Raw genomic sequence first — 16702 nt, 5'->3', positions numbered from 1 at the left:
TGTACTAAAGTTGTATTTTTTCACATTCACAGGTAAGTGCAAATTTCTTAGGACAAAAAGAGAGTAGAGAAGATTGTAAATTCAAGTCCTTTTCTGAATTACTATATACTTTTTATGTCATTATTTACCTTTTTATAATAATCAGTACACCTATTGTTTCTTAGTTACAAGTCTTAGTTATTGTTAACCAAAACTATAACCATTAAAAACATTTCAGTAATTGAAATAAAATAACATATTAGAAGTAAAACTGAAATAAACGAATTCAGTTTTAAAGCTATATAGCATGAAAAAATGATAAAAGCATATATTACTAAAACGGAATTTAAAATGAAAAAGAAAATGTAAAAATAAAAGCTTATCCAAAATATTAATAAATACAATAATAGTATAAAAATAAATAGTAAAATAACACTGATAAGTACATATTGCCAGCTTTGTTTGAAAAACTTTTTGACTTTAATCTGTTATGTTTAAGACCGACATGTGCTTTATACTTTATCTTCAGAATTGAAACACAGACATGAAAGTGAAACAAATCCAGTAGATTAAAAGCAGGCAGGACAGAGTGCAGTTCACTAATGTTGTCATTTATTCAAATAAAAGCATTTGTAATTCAGCTGTGAGAGGAAAACTGAATCTGTATCATTTCAGTAATATCCTGCAGAAAAGGTTGCAGCAGAAATAACATCAGTAGCATATGGGCAGGTTTTACATAAATAATGACCAGGACTAAACGCACACTAACAAGTATGGTTTCCATGTTGTTGCAAGGTAACATACATAATGTACCTAAAATCACAACAGTCCATTAATAATACTATTATTTAATTTGATCCATTTGTCTTGTCTATGATATATCAGTGTGTCCGATTCCATTGGTCTTTGTAAAAGTTCACGTAATATTCTACTATTCTGTATAGTAAACCTATTGAAAATATTATTACAGCCAAAGCCTAAAGACACATAAAGTAATATATATATATATATATATATATATATATATATATATATATATATATATATATATATATATATATATATATATATATATATATATATATATATATATATATATATATACACACACACACATATCTGGTTCATGCTTGGCTATGCAAAAAAACAAAACAATTAAAAACATACAAAACAAAGAAAAAGAGCAATTGTACAATTGTACAGATAAAAAAAAAAGTATATAAATACATATTTATAAAAATAAAATAAAAACAGATAAACTCAAACACAAAAAGCCATCCCTGACTTTACCGCTTTTGCCGTGAAGAAAAAAAAGAAAAAGTTTTAGCCATTAAAAAATATGGCTGAAATTTGACACAGAAGCGGGGCAGCGTTTTGATTTTGCCCCTCCCACGTTGTGGAGTCCATGTTGCTTTAGCGACGGAACCAAACCCAGCTGTTGATAAGCCAGAAAGCTACAGTGATGGAATACATGATCATTTCTCGCTTGGCTCTCTCTTTGTTCTCCTCCTCTATAAGCTGCAAACGCCGATTCAATTTGACAATCTGTAATGACACAAAATCAAAGAAATTATTGAATCCCTCCATCTTTGAGGTCAAGTATTGCTCTATTACACACACTACTGTTCAAAGGTTTAGGGGCTGTAAGATTTATTATTTTCTCCTCATGTGTGAATTACACATCCTTCCCCCGCGGGTCAAAATGACCCGAAGCATTAAAATTACACCTAATTGTTTTGTCCAGAACAAATCATTTATCTTTTTTTTTTTTCTATGCAAGTTTCTGGAAGATTTTTTTTTTTCTACATTGTAAATGTGTTCAAATATAACCCCTTCATAATATCTGTGTGTGGTCTGAATTGTCAAAAAAACATTGCCCCATTATATGCCCCCCAATCATTTAATGGGAATTTCTAGGTGTGTGTGTGGGTGTGTGTTCTGGATTGTACTAGATTTTTGACAAATAAAAAAAAGATTTCCCCCATTTCCCAATCATTACTATTGGGGGTGAAATTGACCCGCGGGGGTAGGATTTGTTATATTACAATTTCAAATTTGACAAAACTGACAGGGTCTTGTACCACTCTGATGAACACGCACTTTTTTTTATCATTAAAATAAATATTTTTTCTGGTCAAAATGACCCGAGGAGAGGATTTAAAGAAAATAATTTATTCTGACATTGAAAATCGAAAGTGACAGTAAAGACATTTACATTGGTACAAAAGATTTCTATTTCAAATAAACACTGTTCTTTTGAACTTTATATTAATAAAAAAATCCTGAAAAAATGCATCACAGTTTCCACGAAGATATCGAGCAGCACAACTGTTTTCAACATTGATAATAATAATAATAATAATAATAATAATAATAGTTTCTTGAGCATCAAATCAGCACATTAAAATGATTTCTGAAGACTGCAGTAATGATGCTGAAAATTCAACTTTATCATCACAGAAATTACATTTAAAAATATATTAAAATAGAAAAGAGTTATTTCATGATATTGCTATTTTACTGTATTTTCGATCAAATAAATGCAGCCCTGGTGAGCATAAGATATATATTTTTTAATGGTAGTGCACATCAAATATATTCCTACATTTATTTTCTTAGGAACTGCATACTATCAAGCATATAGAGTTGCTTTAACAGCAGAATAATACCTGTCTGCGTAGAGAGGTGGCGTCGACAACAGCCATGTCATCTGCTCCTCCCTCTAGAGTAGAGTCCAGCGTGGCCAGGGCATACCTGTCAGAAACATTATTCATTTCATAAAACATTGAGATCGTATTGAGAGGATAGAGAGAAAAACAAAGCCAGAGAATAAAACCGATGACAGGGAAGAAATGAGAGGAAGAGAGAAGAAGAGTTACCTGTTGTCATGCTGGGGGTTAGAGAGGGTTGAACCCCCTCTGAGAGATGGCTTGCTGAGAAGCGGATATGGAGAAAAAGAGAGAGGGAAAGAACGAAAGAAGACAGACAGACGGACAACTTTAATAACGTGCAAATGCCCTTTAACTAATATTTTAAATGTACATGTTGCAGGGGGTCTTTGTCTCACAGACCCTGTCAACATTTCATTTTATAGTCAAATAAACCTTGCAAAAGAAATTATGATTTCATGACAAACCAGCCAACTGCACGGATGCAAACACAATTTTTTTTTCTTTTTTTCTCATTTTCAGAAAGAAAATAGAGCAGTGAATATTGTTATGCTGGTTTTACATAAACCTACAGGTGAGTTTAGTGCCCGTCAGTGGAACTGAAGTCAATGCCATTCTAAATCAGAAGCCAAGCACAGGAAATGAGCTCACAGATACCACCTGTGCAGGTATCCATGGAAATCAAAATATCAAAATCAAAAAAGGAATGTTCAGGATTCAATATAAGTTAGGCTGTATTGTTTCACAGTGTTTGTGGCATAATTTCAATTACCAGAGAAAATTATTTGGATCTGTTCCCAAGAATAATAACAATACTACTAATAATAAATTATTATATATAATAATAATAATAATAATTTCGTTACATTTATAGCGCTTTTCTGGGCACTCAAAGCGCTTTACATGGAAGGGGGGAATCTCCTCAACCACCACCAATGTGCAGCATCCACCTGGATCATGCAACGGCAGCCATATTGCACCAGAACGCCCACCACACACCAATCGTATATAGTATATATATATATATGGGGATGATTAGTAGGCCATGATGGACAGGGGCCAATGGGCAAATTTGGCCAGGATGCCGGGGTTACACCCCTACTCTTTATCTAAGGACATCCTGGGATTTTTAATGACCACAGAGAGTCGGGACCTCTGTTTAACGTCTCATCCGAAGGGCGGTGCTTATTGACAGTATAGTGTCCCCATCACTATACTGGGGCGTTAGGACCCACCATGGGCGTCGGAAGCAAAACAAATGTGGGTGGGTCCTCAGAATTTTTTTACTGGAGTAGATGTCAATTACATTAAGTACAAATATACCGCTTTGCTTGCTAAACGTTTAGTTCGGAAAGACAAAATTACGGAAATCGCCATATCAATGAGAGCGGCAGTAGTGTAGGGGTAAGACGCACGGCATCTAGTTTTGACACAAATCGACCCGCGGTTCGAGTCCGCCTTTCGCCGAGCTCAATCTTCTCCCTTTTCCCATCACATATCAGATCGGAAAGGCATTTATTTTCAATAAAAATGAAGAAGATATTAAAAAAGTGGAAATAAAGTGTCTAACGTGTTTAATAATAAGTGTTTATCGGTTAGGGGTAGGTAAACAGACATGCTGAATGTTAGAGATGATAAAAGTGAGTGGGTCCAATATCATTGATCGTAAAAAGTGGGTGGGTCTTGTCCCACCCACATACAATGGTTCCGACGCCCATGGGACCCACACAGACCACAGGGTGAGCACCCCCTACTGGCCTCACTAACCAGCAGAAAACTAGTTTTCCCAGTTGGTCTCCCATCCAGGTACTAACCAGTCTTGGGCTACAGGGTGATATGGCTGATGGATGCTGGCTCTATATATATCTATATATATATATATATATATATATATATATATATATAGATAGAAATATATATATATTTCAAATAAATGTTGTTTTTTAAAACCTTTAATTCATCAAAAAATGCATCACGGTTTCCACAAAAATATTAACGGTTTTCAATATTGTTGATAATAATAAATGTATATTGTAATACAGTATATTATATATGCACACATAAATATATAAATATATATATTTATATATATAAAAACTTAATGAACCCGAACATTTCTTTAAAAACTATACACCAATGCCACAAACTTATGTGTAAATTGAACTGAAAACTTAAAGCTCAGGAAAAAAGAAAGGATTCAAACAAAAGAGTAAGAACTCAAACCCCAAACAAAGAGGTGAAGGAAGAAATGGAGCTTAGGGAAGTAGCGTGTCCACATCCAAGAGCAAACAATACAGCGACAAAGCTGTCATTTAACAAACTACCTCCTAAAACTTAAATATGTAGGGTTTTGTGGTTGAAAGTATTAAATTGAGGAGAAGTGTTTGTCTGCCAGTGCAAATATGCTGTGCATTTTCTCAACGAATCAATTTGTCATCAGAGTGACAAGAATGTCTATCAGTCGTAGAGGACTTTGTTCCTGGCTTAATCTAACACTTCGGTTTAGTTACTCTGTGAAGCAACATCTAATTTAGCCAAAAGTCAGTCTTTCAGGGAAGATTCAGGGGTCTGATGTCAAAGGTCACCTGCGCTGGTTCTCGTCCAGGACCTCCAGGACCTGCTGGTAGGCCCGGCGTGTGGTTGACTGGATGAAGGAAAGGACACCGTGGGCGCTGAAGAGGTTAAACCCATCCTCGGCACCACCGAGGGGAGCCATAGTGCGCAATGCAGCAGAGGGGGAGGGAGTCATACTGACCGCACCAGAGAGAGAGAGAGAGAGAGAGAGAGAGAGAGAGAGAGAGAGAGAGAGAGAGAGAGAGAGAGAGAGAGAGAGAGAGAGAGAGAGAGAGAGAGAGAGATAACAAAAGGACAAGAGAGGAAAAGTAGAAGATAGGAGAGAGAGAGAGAGAGAGAGAGAGAGAGAGAGAGAGAGAGAGATAACAAAAGGACAAGAGAGGAAAAGTAGAAGATAGGAGAGAGAGAGAGAGAGAGAGAGAGAGAGAGAGAGAGAGAGAGAGAGAGAGAGAGAGAGAGAGAGAGAGAGAGAGAGAGAGAGAGAGAGAGAGAGAGAGAGAGAGAGAGAGAGAGAGAGAGAGAAATGTAAGGTTTCAGAAAGAAGGAAATAAAAGTAGAAAGAAACAGAAGTCGGATAATGGAAATAAAGGCTACATTTCATTGGCCCGGGAGAAATGGGGAGATGTCATACAACAGATGGGCAACAGCCTCGCCATATAAAAATAAAGCTACAATCCCAATACAAACCCTTCAACAAGCTGAAACAAGCAAACTCTCGCCGCTTTAACAACACAAACACACAAAGCAGTGTCTGAGCATCACAACCACAAGCCTCAAAAGCAGATACGAAACGGATGAGCTCACATCAGACTAACGATGAGGCCGTTTACTGATCCATCGACACTGATCCAAACAGACACAACTTCACCTCTGAGATCCTAACGGCAGTCTGCCTAAAAAATAGTGCACATCAAAATTATAGCTCAGGTATTTTATAGGTGAATCTCATGAAAACATGTCCAGGTCACATTGGCCCCATTTTTCATTAAGAAAAGTCTATGGAGGGACCAAAATGTTGTCATTACTATTATTGAGCACATTTGTACATATGTTATATACTTAATAACACATACAGTTTCATTAAATAAATAATTTATCATATACATTTTATTATTGTATTATACAGCATTATTTTTTATATTAAAATATAAAATTATATAATATGTTTATATTAATAAGTAATGTTTTGGCATAACAGTTTATGATGTTGATTAGAGGTCATTGGCAAGAAAAACTCAATAAAATCATAAATCATGGTTTAAAATAAAAGTTTTTTTTAAAGCTAAATATAATTTCTCATATTTATTTTGATTTTAAGGAGAAATAAGAACTGGACATGTTCTTGAGAGATTTTGTGTGATTACTGATGTAAGTTTATTGCTGATTTTGTGTATTTCACTGAATTTTCTTAGTTTTGTTTATTGTTAATTCATATTGTTAGTCAATTTTATTAAATATTTTAAAACACTAGCATTTAAAAGTTTGGGGTCAGTAAGATTTTAGAAGTAAGAAGTATATTATGCTCACCAAGGCTGCATTCATTTATTTGATAAAAATACAATAATATTGTGAAATATTATTACAATTTACAGTAACTGTTTTCTATATTAAAATATAATTTATTTATGTGATGGCAAATCTGAATTTTCAGCATCATTGCTCCAGTCTTCAGTGTCACATGATCCTTCAGAAATCATTCTAATGTGATGATTTGATGCTAAAGTAATATTTATCATCATCATTATTATTATCAATGTTGCTGCTTATTATTTTTGGGTGGAAACCTTGATACTTTTGTTTCAGGATTCTTTAATGAATAGCAAGTTCAAAAGAACAGCATTTTTTAAAAATAGAAATCTTTCAACATCATGTCTTCACTGTCACTTCTGATCAATTTAATGCATCCTTACTGAATAAAAATAATAATAATAAAACAATTACGACCCACTTTATATTAGGTGGACTTACCTACTATCTACTAACATTAATAAATATAAATGAAAATACCTGCATGTAATTACATCTGTAATTAATAATAATCTGTAAATAGTATAAAGTGGGACCTACAATTATACTGACCCTAAACTTTTAAACGGCAGTGTACATTTAAATACAAGCAAAAATATCACAATCATGATTATGTTAAAATGTCCTAATTTAGTCTAAATTTAGAGTAAATTTTGATAAAATGACAGTTTGGCTGATGGACATGACATTTAGATTAGAAGCAGATGCCATACACGTCTTAATTTTATTGGGGTCTAGAAAAAAAAAAGAGGTGCTGGACATTGGCGGGTTTAAGTACTTTTATTGACAGATCAGCCAATCAGAAAACATCATGTCAAAACAAGCCAACAATCGTTTGGTTGAAGGAGAATGACTGATCTGTCTGTTTTTTTAAGTACAAACCCTCAGTGTGAACAGCTCCTCAATGCTAGGAGTGGCCATTCATTAGAGTACAATAGAGTAGAATAGAGCTGTCAGGCAGTCATGGCATGAGGGAAACTCACTGACAGAGCAACTCTAAACTGCACTGGTCAATACCATATCACAAGCTGTTCTATATTGTGATAAAATTGGTTTTCACCATGTCTGAGAGGTGTGATCGGGCCACTCCTGTACATGCAATACCATGCACTGACCTGCAGAGGTAAAAAAAAAGAAAAAAGCACAAAAGCCAAACTGAAAGGGCTTGAAACTAAACAATATACATGCATGGCTCTAACTCACCCCCTTTGAGTCAGCATCATGAAGGGAGAAAGAGAGACGCCAGGGAGGAGGAAAAACATATAATGGAGTGAGAGGGCAATGTTGACAGGGCAGAGGTGAAACGAAAGTATGTATGTTGTGTGTGTGTGTATGCGTGGCTTTGCACTCACATGGAGTCGTTTCTGGTGAGCTGGCTATTGTGTTGCACGCCTATGTTCTCGCTGACTGAGCGCTCTCTACGTGTCTTGGTTTGCGTGCGCACCTGTGTGAAGAAGAAAGTGAAAGTGGACAGGTGTTCCTCATTTTACTAAACCTAAGCTGACACATCACTGTTCTTTTTTTAGTGACGTTTATTACTCACATCGTGCTAAATTGGGTCTGTCCCACTTACTTCTTCGCAAGGCTGACTTGCAGAGATTGCCTGCTCCATTTCGTGGAAGTCGAAGGGCCGTTCGTTGAGCGTGAGGACCCGAGGTGGTGTCTTGAGGGACAGTGTTGACTGCAACGGGGTGGACTGGATGAGGTCCAGATCTCTGGAAAATTGCATGTCATCATTGTCGTCTCCTACAAAGAAAGATGAGTGACCGATCAGATATTCTTCCACTCAGTGTGTGTGGATAATTAATCTGGAACAAACTGCCTAAAAGAAAAATTCACCCTCATGTCGTTCTAAACCTGTATTCAATTCAATTCAGTTCAAATTTATTTGTATAGCGCTTTTCACAATACACATTGTGTGACACCTGTATGACTTTCTTTTTTCAGCGTAACACAAAAGAAGATTTTTCGTGCTTCCCATCTCATACCTGCCACTACGATTCTCTCGGGAACGTGCATCATTGTCGTGCGGTGCGTGTCACGCTCTAGGAGTTCCTGCTCTTCAGAGCCAAACGGAGCCACTTTGAGCTGCTCGGGAATGCGCATTCTCTGACTGATGCCCTCCGTGTATTCCAGCTCATAGTGGATCCGGTTCATCTCTGCCATCTCGGCTGTGGGAGAGGGGAACGCCGCTCCACTCATCTACAGGGAAAGAGTAGGATGAGTGTATAAGAAAATACCAGGTCAGCTGTGATGACATACAGTAATGAAAATGACATGGCCTCTCTGCCCATAGTTCCACAGAAGCCCAATAGCATGGCAGATGCTCTTTTCTTCATTTCATGGTATATACAGTGCCAATCCCCATGCATACTCTGAATCACAAACACACGACACATCAATACAGACATCACCAACAGGAAAGGTCGCCCAAATATTTCTTACACAGATCCACATACAAAGAACAATGCTTCTCGTCTTCTATCACAGAGATATTCAAAGTTAACTTACAATAGTTACAAATTCTCTCTGCCACTGGTTAATTACTACATCTGCCTGTTTCTTTAGCTAAATGAGGACATGTTATATTTTGATCAATGTCTCAGACAGGGCGTGCATAATGAATGGAGTTGTCTTTCGCTTTTTCTAATTTACACAAGATCGAACTTCTAAGCAATAAACATACCGCATAAGCTTCATTTGGATTCTAATATATTTTGATATTTGCTATTTTGGATCTTTGACATATGCATTTTAAGCGTTTGACACATGTTGTGCATGTACAAATAGGAAATATGAATGTGAAGTGAATTTGTGGTCTCATTTCAAATGCATTACGTCGACGTCACTGTAGCCATGCAAGACTATATGTGCGCGGCTTCCTTTCCGTCTTCTGACTGGTAATGGAAAATATCAAGCGCTTCCATTTCAGAGTCTCTGTCTGTCTGAAGATGTTGCTGTTCATGTTTGTTAGCCCAGGACATTTGACAAATCCAGACCAGACGATGTTCTACGGCCATGTCTGGAATAAAGAGTAGCCTATCCATGTGAAACAGTAAGATTTAAGATTTAGACCATATACCTATCCAAGTCACAGACAGTATCAACGTCAGTAGGCTATACTTATTGTATTTCAACCACAAGGAGTCACTGTGGCCTCAACGCTTCGCCCTCACCTACTTTGAGCTCCATTGCTATGTCTGAGGTAAACCACGCCCTCCTCATTACCCTACGCACAAATAAATGTATAAATAAATAAATGTAAAAATAAATAAATGTAGAAATGAATAAATGTAGAAATAAATTAAATAATACATGCATAAATAAGGAAATAAATGTGTAAATAATATTTTTTTTCTGCTTTACTATGTATATTTATTTATTTGTGCTTTTTTACATTTATTTTTATATATATTTATGTACTCCATCTGCCTGTTTCTTTAGCTAAATGAGGACATGTTATATTTTGATCAATGTCTCAGACAGGGCGTGAATACTGAATGGAGTTGTCTTTCGCTTTTTCTAATTTACACAAGATCATCGAACTTCTAAGCAATAAACATACCGCATAAGCTTCATTTGGATTCTAATATATTTTGAATGCATGGATGAACTTTATTTTTAATGAATATCCAGCTCACGTGGGGAAGACAATAATTGTTTGTTAAAATCGGTATCGGCTAAAAACAAAATCCTATCGGTGCATCCCTAAATGAAACTCTCTAGTACTATCAAACATTTGTATTGTGAATATATATTCAACTATATTGTTTTCTAGAAATAACGTGTACCATGCATCATGTGCTTTTCATCTCAATCGCTGATTCAGAATAGATGTGAACGTCCTTATATCACCTACACTTTGAGCCTCACAGACTCTAGAAAAAACATAAAAATACAACGGCTCTAATGTGGGAAACCCATGTTTTTTCTGCCTACTTCATCTAACTGAAAAAGCATGTTATAACATGTTGTTGGATAATGGTGGTTAGACATGGACACACATTTTATCCATTACATAATACATCTTTTCATATAGGAGTGGACAATAGAAATCTATCCAGATCAGCTGCATTGCTCACACTGTGTACTGATGCACAGGAGTTACAAAAGCATGTCAATTACATAGTCAAAGTAAATTACAAAGGAATGTGAACAGAATTCCTATTGGATTTTTTCTAAAAAAAAAAAAAAGAGGATCATATAGGAATTATCTAAGAATCAATTATGATCTTATTGGAGGTTAACATTTTTTTTAAATATATTTTCTTCTTTTTGATTCTTTCTTGTACTGCACTGAATAATGTTAATCCTGAAAGAGGTCCTTTTCCCCCATATTTCTTGCTGTCTTGCTGGGCATTTTATCCTATAGATAATCATAGTTGTTTTATTATTACTTTAGAATTATTTTTATAATATTATAGTGTTTATGAATATTTCATTTTAGAAAAAAGAGAAGCAAGGAGAAAATAGTTCATGCTTTCAGCCCCTCGTGTATACTGAAGTGATCATTTTTATTATTTTAGTTTTGTTTTTATATTTCTAGTAAACTCATTTATTTCAATTTTTGTAATTTGATTACTTCAGGTTAGTTGCCAAGGCAACATGTCTTAGGTTTGAGCTTTTCCTAAATTATTTATTGTTTATTTTATATCAGCTTTATTTCAGTTACTTAAAACAATTAATAATAGTTTCAGATTCAGTTAAAAATAACAACATGGCTCTAAATGATCTGGATTTGTTGTGCTGAAATTAAAGGGGGAAAAAACCTTTTTGTCCAAAATTGTTCTTAATTATAAGAGAAAATACCTTCAAACCATATTGCAAACCATATCTCATACAACAAAACCGGAATCACAGGTTGTCCAACCTGGCCTTTGACCTTTACCTCAAAAAGAGCTAATAAGAATGCAAGTTTGTTTATAATGCAACTAAATAATAGATAGATAAATAACCAGACCTTCAGGCTAAACTGAAGCACAGAAGGGAAAGCAGCTATCATCAGTATCTTGTGGTTTGATCATGAGATCAACTATTTCAGGAAGCAAAATGCCAACACACGGGCAGCTCCAGAGTTTAGTCTCATACCTACTGGATGAATTCTTATGCGGGTTATTTTTCAGGCAATTACTCAAACTAAAACAAAGTCAATAAGACGTTTTTGGTTTCATTTCCTTTGAGAGCAGCAGTACTACAGTAAAAGCACCTGCCATATTTTGTTTTGAATGTTTGGGTGGATCCAATCAAACCAAGCAGAAAATACATACAAGGACCTTTATAGAGTCACATTTGGGCCAAGGAAAAACTGTCCGTGAAATCAATAAATGATAAGTACATCAGGGCCCTAAAGTACATCAATGACAGCTCTGATAAAGGGCTAATGCATATTCAAAAATCACATTACACCTCATGCAGACTCATACCTTCAACGAGATCAGATCCACCGATGGATTAGACACGTTAAAGCGGAATTTTATCGTAAAACCCGATTATTTTGAGGGTTTTTTATTTTAGAAAAAGAGACTCATCTCACAGCACAGTACAGCACAGAGCAGCTCAACCCAGACCGCACCATGAAGCTGGCGGACACACTGGTGATTTGAGAAGAGAGAGAAGCACTTTTCAAAATAAAAGTCTCTGGAACCTTATTTAAAAGTCACGGGGTTTCTCTCTTCTTCGGGGGAAACATTGTTCATTGTCACATTATGTCAGTTAACTTTGAAATAACATTATAATCGTATTATATTAGAAACTACTACACACACCATGTTGAAAAAAGTAATGAATTAGGCCTGCTGTGATTTAATTAGGCTACTTTTACTGTGAAAAAGTAGGGTAAAGTAAGAGATTACTCTTTTTGTGTGTAATTGGATTAAATATATAGACTATAGACCAAAACAATAGTGGATTTAAGTACATCAAATATGCCCAAGTAATGGAGTGAATTCCAAGCATGAAGTTAAAAATTATCCTCAAATTTAAATTTAAATATAGACCTACTACAACTTCAGGATATTAAATAGTGTAGGCTATTTTAAAAAAAAGAAAGAAAACATACTTTCAGTGCATTGTTACAATGACAAATTTGAGCATACAGTTTAAAATATACTAAAACTATATTTTAAAGTAATGTTCAAATAAGTACACTTAAAAAAAATGACACATACCTTTCATTTTATGTATGCTATATTTTTCTAAAATATATTTGTATATATATATATATATATATATATATATATATATATATATATATATATATATATATATATATATATATATATATATATATATATATATATATATATATATATATATATATATATATATATATATATAAACAATTCTTTTAAAGTTGTAAAGTAAAAATATGATGCTAGTAGGCCCTATACTTTTTTATATAAAGATTGTATAGGCTAATTTTGTTAGTAGGCTATATTTGTATATAGCCTACTATTGAAAAGGGAATATTTAAATTACAATAAAGTATACTTTTTTTTTCACCAGGAATATCACACAGAAGAACTGCTGTGGTTGAGCGGCGTGTTTCCATCGTGGCCCCTAGCGGTTGAGTGTGTGTGTGTGTGTACATGTTTTTCTAGCCTGGTGGGGACTTCAACCTGACTGTAGACAGACTCATGGGGACTCGTGTCACCGTGGGGACCTAAATTGAGGTCCCCACGGGCACAAAAGCTTATAAATCATTCAGAATGAGTTTTTATGAAAATGTAAAAATGCAGAATGTCTCCTGTGAGGGTTAGGTTTAGGGGCAGGGGCAGTGTAAGGGGATAGAAAATACGGTTTGTACAGTATAAAAACCATTACGCCTATGGTGAGTCCCCAGAAGGATAGCGCACCAGACATGTGTGTGTGTGTGTGTGTGTGTGTGTGTGTGTGTGTGTGTGTGTGTGTGTGTGTGGTGGGAAGAGCGCTGAGCGATTGTCCAGTCTGTCTCTGTCTCAGTGTGCTCCCAGTTGAGGATACCAGCTCCAGGACTCTAGGATGCTCCATTATTTCAGTGTGCAAGGAGAAAACATTAAGCGCTTTCACAAAGATACAGCCCCACACATAATGAAGTGATCGGACCCTTAAAAGTGGACGGTGGGCCCCTGAAACCTGCTCACCACAAGCCCTGAAGAGTGTTTGCTGCATGTGGATGCTGTGAACGATGTGCTGCTCCGTGGCACTTCTGCTCTGCTGTGTGATCGTGTCTCTGAACGGCGCAGCATCACTGGACCTGCAGCCCGACATGTGAGTCACGGTATTAGACTACTTCAAATATAGCCTATTCATTTTTTTATATCAAGTTTTGTTTTTGTTTTGTTTTTTTGCATTCGCATTAGAAGACGGAAAATTCTTATCTGAAACTTAATCCCAAAATATGTAAAACAAACGTGTTTAGAATAGGCTATAATCAAAGAAAACGTTTTATAATAGGCTAACTTTCATTAGGCTAAACCTATAGGCTACCTATTACCTATACCTATTACTTTACCTATAGCCTGTAATGATGTAGGCTACATTCATATAATAGAACACTCTTGACATTTTAATTAGGCCTGACATTTTGACATTTTTAGAAATGCACATGCATGAACTTCAGATTTTTTTAAAATAGCCTATATTTTGTGATTAAAGTAATAAAGTGCTTGCTGATCACGGCTGAACAGGTCACCTGTGTTTTTAAGAAAATGTAATTTAATAAGTTGAAAGCATTTCGCTTATGAAAAGTTTATCTGTGATAGTGTCTTGATCTATTTTTGTCGTTTAATAATAATAATAATAACTAACCAATTTGGTTTCTTACCGTAAGCTATATGTTTTGGTAAGCGCAATCATTTGAAATGCGTTGTTTCTGATGCCCTCTAGGTGTCGCCAAAAGAGCCAGATTCCATTTGAAATGTGAAATTATATTCAAACATAAATGATCATCAAATTGTTTAACTTATTCTATAAACAATTTACTATCATCTTTTAAATGTATATTCACATAAACAACTTGCTTTGAAAGAGTTACAAGTAGACTTGACTCAAATACTGCACTATTTGACTTTTTAAGACTTTGGAAATATGTAAAGCGTGACTGAGGCCAGCGAGTCAACCCCACGCTGTGTCTTTGACACACTGACTCCAGGGCTGATCCGGCGTGTGACTGTGCAGTTTATCTGAGAGCCCCCTAATTAACTCAGGATGTGCTGTATTAAGCCCAGATGGTCATAGGAAACGACCTGAGAGAGAACATGACCCTCTGAGGCAGAGCCCAGACTCACCACACTCCCTCCCTCTGAAACTAAAATAAAGAATTTAAGAGCCAGACCGTCACAGACGGATTCAAACAAATCATCAGTCCTGATGTATTTGTGAAGTTAAAATGCATTCTCAGCGATATTCCATACTCTGAGCTGTGGTTGAGGTGCTCTAACTTTTGGACAACAATGAGAAATATTTAAATCAACTCTCTGACGGATATGGATGTAAGGAGAAGTGAAGGAAAGCCAAGTTTGTACTTAGCTATAGTTTAGTGCCAAAATTATCCGTAAAGCGGTCTAAATCTGAAAAAAATCCTAAAATATTTAGGTGCACTCAATTGGAAAATATTCATAAATAAAAGTATACTTTTTTATTCTAATTTTTTTTTAAAAAAATCAGCAGGGTTATTTTAGTATTATAGTATATTATTATTTTTATATTTTCAATTTTCATTTTAGTCATTTTGTTATGTGTTTAGTTTTGTATTAGTTTTCATTTGTAAAAAATATTTTAGTACTTCAAAATTTGAAACTATTTTATTTCAGTTAGTAGCCAGGGCAACATTTTCTAATAACAACATACGTTTTTTAAGTTGAAATATTTCATCTTCATTTACACTCACCTAAAGGATTATTAGGAACACCAAACTAATACTGTGTTTGACCCCCTTTCGCCTTCAGAACTGCTTTAATTCTACGTGGCATTGATTCAACAAGGTGCTGAAAGCATTCTTTAGAAATGTTGGCCATTATTGATAGGATAGCATCTTGTAGTTGATGGAGATTTGTGGGATGCACATCCAGGGCACGAAGCTCCCGTTCCACCACATCCCAAAGATGCTCTATTGGGTTGAGATCTGGTGACTGTGGGGGCCATTTTAGTACAGTGAACTCATTGTCATGTTCAAGAAACCAATTTGAAATGATTCGTGCTTTGTGACATGGTGCATTATCCTGCTGGAAGTAGCATCAGAGGATGGGAACATGGTGGTCATAAAGGGATGGACATGGTCAGAAACAATGCTCAGGTAGGCCGTGGCATTTAAACGATGCCCAATTGGCACTAAGGGGCCTAAAGTGTGCCAAGAAAACATCCCCCACACCATTACACCACCACCACCAGCCTGCACAGTGGCAACAAGGCATGATGGATCCATGTTCTCATTCTGTTTACGCCAAATTCTGACTCTACCATCTGAATGTCTTAACAGAAATCGAGACTCATCAGACCAGGCAACATTTTTCCAGTCTTCAACTGTCCAATTTTGGTGAGCTTGTGCAAATTGTAGCCTCTCTTTCCTATTTGTAGTGGAGATGAGTGGTACCCGGTGGGGTCTTCTGCTGTTGTAGCCCATCCGCCTCAAGGTTGTGCTTGTTGTGGCTTCACAAATGCTTTGCTGCATACCTCGGTTGTAACGAGTGGTTATTTCAGTCAAAGTTGCTCTTCTATCAGCTTGAATCAGTCGGCCCATTCTCCTCTGACCTCTAGCATCAACAAGGCATTTTCGCCCACAGGACTGCCGCATACTGGATGTTTTTCTCTTTTCACACCATTCTTTGTAAACCCTAGAAATGGTTGTGCGTGAAAATCCCAGTAACTGAGCAGATTGTGAAATACTCAGACCGGCCCGTCTGGCACCAACAACCATGCCACGCTCAAAATTGCTTAAATCACCTTTCTTTCACATTCTGATATTCAGTTTGGAG

At 35.9% G+C, this 16702-nt stretch overlaps 2 protein-coding genes across 4 annotated transcripts in view; one reads left to right on the top strand and one right to left on the bottom strand.

The window, feature by feature from the left end:
- Positions 1 to 1091: 1091 nt before the first annotated feature.
- Positions 1092 to 12312, bottom strand: mffa (mitochondrial fission factor a). Of its 3 annotated transcripts, XM_079823415.1 has the most exons (8): positions 12173 to 12312; positions 8738 to 8951; positions 8323 to 8495; positions 8102 to 8193; positions 5234 to 5398; positions 2859 to 2912; positions 2649 to 2733; positions 1092 to 1524 (listed from the first exon to the last, which is right to left on the bottom strand). In XM_079823415.1, exons 2-8 carry the CDS (start codon positions 8949 to 8951, stop codon positions 1393 to 1395), a joined length of 915 nt encoding a protein of 304 aa, XP_079679541.1. In that variant the 5' UTR covers positions 12173 to 12312; the 3' UTR covers positions 1092 to 1392. The 3 variants fall into 3 exon arrangements, with proteins under 3 accessions (XP_079679541.1, XP_079679539.1, XP_079679540.1); XM_079823413.1 differs by lacking the exon at positions 5234 to 5398; XM_079823414.1 differs by lacking the exons at positions 2859 to 2912; positions 5234 to 5398.
- A 1602-nt stretch (positions 12313 to 13914) lies between these two features.
- The window catches only part of egfem1 (EGF-like and EMI domain containing 1), a gene marked incomplete at its 5' end in the record, with an annotated part of 64180 nt that continues 61392 nt past the window's right edge, over positions 13915 to 16702 (top strand). The window contains one exon of the mRNA XM_079823816.1: positions 13915 to 13997. Within this exon, the coding sequence (XP_079679942.1) occupies positions 13915 to 13997 (83 nt within the window). The remainder of the gene's footprint in view (positions 13998 to 16702) is intronic.

This window comes from Gobio gobio (assembly GCF_949357685.1).
Source record: "Gobio gobio genome assembly, chromosome: 8".
NCBI lineage: Eukaryota > Metazoa > Chordata > Actinopteri > Cypriniformes > Gobionidae > Gobio > Gobio gobio.
This window is presented reverse-complemented; position numbering and strand designations above follow the sequence as displayed.